Raw genomic sequence first — 7,148 nt, 5'->3', positions numbered from 1 at the left:
GATCATGAATCCTTTTATAGAGAGCCTTTTAGTCCATTGAGGTTCTTGACTGTTGTTGTGCTTGCATGAAATCAGCATGTTAAATAATAACTCATGTCAAATCTTTAGAGATCTTGAATCACAATAAAAAATTTACAAATCCGTCTTTGTAATTAATACAAATGGTAGGATGACTCTACCAGAGGATCTCATGTGCTTTTTCAGTCAGAGGATAAGTCTACTATGATGAGTAGATGATGTTCAAATGTTGCCTTTATCATAATGTTGACTTTAGCATATAGTTGACTTTCATAGATGGTCAAATTGGATAACCAGATTATCAGATGCAATATCATCAAAGTGAACTTGTTCAACAGATTCACTAGAGGTGCGTTGAGAGCGCATTTGTCATATTCAGTTATATCTTCACTTGTTGATATTTTCACTATCATAACCTCTTCCACCAAGGTACTCCCCACGATTGAGCAACTACCTACATTTGAGCTCAAGCCACTTATAGAGCACTTGAAATATGCATATTTAGAGAAAGGCGAGAAATATTGAATACACATAAAAAAGCTATTAGATGAAGCTTAGTTGGCATTCCTAGTATATCCTTTTCATGTGTATGTATAGGATAATACTTGAGGAAAGGGAACAACCGACCAACAACCACAATGGAGACTTAACAAATTGATCTTAATGGTGTGAAGAATGAGGTAACCAAGCTTCTAATAGATACATATTTCATATTTTTACTCATTGGTCCTATTTCATGTGTTCATAGTGCAGAAAGGCCTCCACCAAATCCACCATACATAGCTCTACGAGGGAGCTTTCTATCCATACTCTTATTTTATACATGTTGCTTTCATTTAGGAAAATGTGTGATTTAAGTGTGAGGGGGTGCTTTTAGCTTTTAATTGTTTTGTTTCATTTAGAATTGCATTTGTTTTAAAAAAAAATAGTCATTTTTGTATGTTTTTTCATTGAATTCCTTGGTTTGCTTAAGTTATCAAAGATTTCACTATTCTAGGTGCTATTATTGTTTTTTGTGGCATGATATGGATGACTTCATTGCATTCTTAGTACATAAGTTATATATGATCACTAAATTATGCATCATTTGTGATAGATCATGGCCCTTGGTAAGATTTTGAGACATGTAATGGATGGAATACACTTTTTCATTCTTTTTCTTTCTTGTGTGATTGCAATCATGATTGTTAGTTACTCTAGAATTTGACTTGACTCTTGTTGAAACATCTTGTTTACATGCATTTATTGAAAGGATCTAGACAATTTCTTTATTAAACAACTAGCCAAATAAATCTACTCTACAATTATTTTTTTGTTAAGCCCCTTTGAGCCTATTTATCCAATTTTTTGTTATATAGCTCATGATAAGTCTAAAAGTGAAAAACAATCATCCATTAACTTAATCTTAGAGGTTAAATGAGCTATATTTGGGAATGATTTTTGTAATAGGTTTTGAATAAGTGTAGTGATGCAGTTGTCTAGGAATATTTAAATATTGTTGCATTATTGGAAATTTGACAAGTTCAAAACAAAAGGAGAAAAAAAAAAACAAATTAAAAATTATATTTGCTTGTTCAAGTTGAGGAAGAAGGTTTAAAGAAAGGAAGTGTGAAAATAGAAGTCAATGGTATTTTGTTGAGTCACCACTTATAATTTTACAGTTGTCTTCTTATCATGACTCTTTTATCCTTTTAGATTTTAGAGCCTAGTCTCCTTAGGATTATCCCACCTTTACTTTGGCCCATTACAACTCTAATAAAGTCCTTTTGATCATTATGTTGTGATGACTCTTCATCATATGCATATTTTTCATTCATTTTAGTCTTATTTATCTTTAACCATTAGCTAATTTAAGAATTTATTTGATATATTTTGTTAGATTTTCCTTGATTTAATGAAATGTTTATGTTCTTATTTCCTGGATTAAGTAGAGATTTTTCGTAGTTTTGCGTTGATACTTTGTTTTAGTGCAGTGCTGAATTTTGGTGAGAAATCAACATGACCTATATGGAGTATTGCAACCATATCTGGAGTTGTAGATGTCCAATTTGAGTCACATAAAGTGTAAATAAAAGCTAAGATCCATAGCTACAACTTTCATAAAACACCGGAACCCAATTCAGACTCTAAAAAGGAGCAAAATGCAAAAAACCTCAAACAGCCGCACTTGAGGCGCATTTTCAGCATTTTGCCACTGCTGGGACGCGCTAGAAGCGCAAAGCATGCGCCTGGGGCGCATGGCACGCGTCAGAATGCATTAAAATGCATTTTTTTTCACTTTCTAGACATCTTTTTGACTATTGGGAAATTGGGAGACTTGTGCCCTAGCATAGAAACTCAAAGATGGTCGTTTCTAACACCATTGGAGCAGTTTTATCAAGAATCATTCATGAATCTTTTTTGTAATTCTTCTCTAATCTATATCTTTTCTATCTCTGTCATGAGTAATTAAACCTTATTTGTTAGGGATGAGTGTAACAAGATGAAGCCCTTATTTTTCTGATTTGATTTCTAGTTATAAGAATGAGTTTATTGAATTATTTTTCTCATCTCCGTGCTTAATGATTTTTATTGCTTGATCAATATTAAAATGTTCTACGATTCATATTTTAAAACGGAAATGGACTTTACGAATGCTTAAGATGAGAAATTCATGAATTTGTAGTCTAGGGATAGATGCAGGTCATGAAACCAATTAAATTAGTTGCAGAGGCAATAGTTTAAAAAGAGATTTCCTGTACGGTAATGTTTAACTATAATCGTAAATCTACTAAGGAATAAGGGGTTACTTTGGAGTTAAAAGTTTTGTCACTAAGACATTAGGGAAGGAATAATAAAGAGAATTCGGTAATAATTCAAGGGAAAGAATAATAAAGAGAATTCGGTAATAATTCAATAAAGGAATTCAATAACTAGGACCAAATTAGACACCAATGTTGGATTCGAAATGAAACTCATCCCTGACATTTTTCTTATTATAAATGATCAGTTTTATTACTGTTGTTGATTTTAAATATTATTTCAAGCAATTTAGGAACTTTTTGTTCAATATTAGTAATTAAATATAATTCAATAGTAAAATGCAATACTTGAGTTCAACACTCGGTACTATCGTTTTATTATTACTTGCAACGATTCAGTAAATTTGTTGAAACGCTATTAATATGTGTTTAAATTGTGGATGTCAGAACCTTGTCAAGGCTATGGTAGTGCTAACTTTCATGATGTGCTTTAAAAGTAAACACTAGTCTAAACGCCTAAGAGTTATAGATAATTTTATATCATGTGAGAATTTAATTACTTATGGTTTATTCTTTGGTTGATCTATTTTCTTGTTTACTTTGAAAGTAATTAGATATTTTTTCATGCTTGTCATTTTACTTGAAGTTTGAAATGATCATTTAACCCACCACTTGACATTCTTGAAATTGGATGTATAATGTTTTTTTACATTAATTGATCAATTCATTTTAATACACTTTTTATAGGATTGCACTTTGTGTCTAATAATAATAAAAATTCCTTTTTTTTTTTTTTTTTGTTTCTTTGGGACAAAATAACACTAATAAAATTCTTAATTAAATTTCATATTTTACCACATCCTAACTCATTCTCCTTCTGTAGGTCATTACATGAACTTTACTTATCTAATTTCAGTGATCTTAAAGGCATTAAAAAGTTAAGAAGCAAAGCTACAACTCGTATGTTGAGGTTGAAGCCCAATTCGAACATCTTGATGATCAATAATGTGATTTAATGCATTTGGCATAATGGTTGTGGGTTTTTAACTCATGTAATTAGTTATTAGTGGGTTGGTTAACATCTTTTGGGTCGGGCACTTGGTTAGAACTACTTAGTAACTTAATTTAACCTAGAATAAATAAGATTTTAGAGAGTCTTTTCAAGATATCTTACTCTTATTATACAGTTTTTCCATTTTCTAAATTTCATGGTAGATTAAGTTTCTAAATCAATCCATTGGTTAGTGATACTTTTTTAGATTCTTAAGGTTCGATTCTTAATGCAATTTTGTTTTATTTTTTATATCTTTTTTCCGTAAATTTCTCATTAAGGTTCGATTATAATTTTGTATGAATTCGATTGATGTTATGATACTTAATCGTGTTGATTTCGATTTATACTTTTGATTGAGATTTATTCAAAATAGATTAAATGCTTATTTTAGTGTAGTTTGAATAGAAACGGATAGTATTTATAACGCTTAGTTATAAGTTAGGTTGAATTTGGTTATGACACATTGATCGTGTTTTGTGAAGTTTGTTTACTATCATAATTCACCAAATGTTGTTATGCTTGGTACAGTACAAATTCAGATAAAATTAATTGATGTTTGTTTGGTAAGTTTTATGATTAAACAAGAATAGAAACATAAAATGAATGTTTATTTATCACCTATGATAGAGTCTCGACAAAGAACTCTAGAAACCAATGGATGAATTTATAACCAATTCATTTCCAAATTCTACACGAAGATTTGCATAATATGTTAGACCATATAACGTTGACACTTTTAACTGATCTAAAATTAACGGTAATAAAGTGTCTTTTTTATATATATATATATATATAAAAGATGAACAATAACGACTACATAAATAAGAATTGGATGGTGAGAATTTTATATTTACAATGACTTGTAAAGGGAAATCAAATCTGTTTTACATTTGGGACAATTAATCGAAATAATTTGGTTTGTATTTTAAAAATACACATGTATTGTTGATAACTTTTCCTTTTAAGTTAAACTTAACATTTGTTTTTATTCTATAAAAATTGATTATGTAAGTCTCAACATGTATTATCGTACTTTGATTTGTAAGTTGTTGACAATTCACATTTATAACTTATTATAATATTTGTGCAAACCACTTAAATGATAAAAATATATCTATGTAATTATTTAATCCATTCAACCATCTCAAATAGTATATCATAATTGTTTATATAATATTTAATTACTAATTTATTCACAAGATGTGTCTCAAACTAAGAAATAAATCCCTGCAATACACGAATTGATTCTTTTGAGTTTGGATCCCTCAAATAATTGAAAAGATCTCAACTCGACTCTGTTACTATTTGTCTTTAAATGTAAAACATCCTCAATTTGCAGTTATTTGATCATTAATGACATATACATTGTGTGTGTATCTATGTATACATTTGCAACCTTAATTAATCATAAAAAAGGACAACTGTACTGTTTCATTTGCGATTGTTATTAAATGTAGTGATACTATACAAATAAATTATCTATATATCTATACATTTGCAACCTTATATACAACCTTAATTTTTTATAAAAAAGTACAGCATCACTTTTTCATTTGTCATTGTCATTTAATGTTAAACATGTTAAAACAATATTGGAATCTGCAACAAGAATTAATCAACAAAACAGAAAACAAACAATTGCAGATAAAAAACGAAAACAGATAACGTTCTTGGTTTTCTGCTGAAAATAGAGAATGTTATGTACACCAGAAAACGGAGACTGATTATCGTTCTTCGTTTTCTGCAGTTTTGAAAAAACAGTTTTTTCAAAATCAAAGTAAACGAAAATTAAAGAAAGATAGGAGAAGAATAACACTCATAATTACGTGTTCAGTTTCAATTGATGAGACCTACGTCACGGACAAGCAAATAAGATTGATCCACTATTAATGATTGAACTTTACAAGATTAAGGTCTTCTCAAAATTGATCTCACGGTATCTATCACTGTTTATGAACCAACAATACTAGCCTTTTCACTCAATCTTTCTTTTCCTCGCTTGATGTTTCTTCTCTGATTTCTTATGAATCACAAATTTCTCATGCCTATCTCTAACTCACAGTTTTCCAGCTATGACATTCTACAACATTCAACAACGACTACAACAATTTATTTACAACTATAGTATTTAAAGACAAACTTCTTCACTAACTATAAATAACATTGTCATAATTAATTCAGTTATAACTAACTAACTCCAAGTTGTTACTGATTTGAGACATACTTCCATAATTCTCCACCTTGACTCAATATCAGAATAATTCAATCATTGATCTTGCAGCCATTACTTCATCTTTACTCTTTGTCGAAGCCAACTATGTCCAAGCAATGCTTGAAATTAGCTTGTGAAAGTAATTTGGTGAAAGCAACAGCTGGGTTGTCCTCAATTGCAATCTTCTCAACTGAAACCTGCTTTGAATCAATCACATCTCTTATGAAGTGATACTTAACATCAATGTGTTTAGACTTATTATGATACACTTGATGCTTGGATAAGTGTATAGCACTTTGACTGTCACGATAAATAGAAACATAATTCTGATTTATTCCTAGTTCACCAATAAGTCATTTAATCCATAAAGCTTCTTTAACACCTTCAGTAAGCGCAATGAATTCAGCTATAGTTGTAGAAAGTGCTACCACCGACTGTGTAATTGCTCTTCAACTTACGGCAATTCCATATAGAGTGAAAACATAACTAGAAATTGATTCTCTAGTGTCCATGTTTCCAGCAAAATCCGAGTCCACATATCCTTTGATTGGTTCCTTGTCATGATGAGTCTTTTTGAACTTTAAATCTATTGTTAGTGAACCATTTAAGTACCTCATAATCCACTTGAGTGCTGACCAATGCAGTGCTCCAGGATCAGTCATAAATCTGCTCACAACATTCACAGCATAAGCCAAATATGGCCTACTACAAATCATTCCATATATTATGCAACCAACTCCACTAGCATAAGGAATGGTACTCCTTCTTTGTCTTTCCTCATTAGTCATAGGTGAGTCTTGCATAGACAATTTATAATTATGTCCCAGAGGAGTAGTAACTTTTCTTGCCTCGTGCATTCTATATTTAGTGACAACTTTCTTCAAGTAGGCAGCTTGAGAAATAAATAGTTCCCCTTCATTTTGTTTCTTTTTATTTTCATTCCCAAGATCATTTTGGCCTCTCCAAGTTCTTTCACCTCAAATTGGTTTCTAAGATCAGCTTTGAGCCTTTTAATTTGGTCTTTGCTTGAGCTTGCAAGAATAATATCATTCACATAGAGTAATAAGTAAGTTGCAGAACATTCTTGACTTTTCAGACAAACAGGAGAATGTTCTTGAGCTGG

General features: G+C 30.5%; 1 protein-coding gene across 1 annotated transcript; it reads right to left on the bottom strand.

The window, feature by feature from the left end:
- Positions 1-6,108: 6,108 nt before the first annotated feature.
- LOC140918776 (secreted RxLR effector protein 161-like) lies at positions 6,109-6,882 on the bottom strand. The gene is made up of 2 exons (XM_073363572.1): positions 6,484-6,882; positions 6,109-6,222 (listed from the first exon to the last, which is right to left on the bottom strand). The coding sequence occupies exons 1-2, from the start codon at positions 6,880-6,882 to the stop codon at positions 6,109-6,111; spliced, it is 513 nt and encodes a 170-aa protein (XP_073219673.1).
- Between the last annotated feature and the right edge of the window lie 266 nt (positions 6,883-7,148).

The sequence above is a fragment of the Cicer arietinum genome, chromosome 7, assembly GCF_000331145.2.
Source record: "Cicer arietinum cultivar CDC Frontier isolate Library 1 chromosome 7, Cicar.CDCFrontier_v2.0, whole genome shotgun sequence".
Classification (NCBI taxonomy): Eukaryota; Viridiplantae; Streptophyta; class Magnoliopsida; order Fabales; family Fabaceae; genus Cicer; species Cicer arietinum.
The sequence above is the reverse complement of the archived record's forward strand: the minus strand, read 5'-3'. Positions and strand labels throughout refer to the sequence as shown.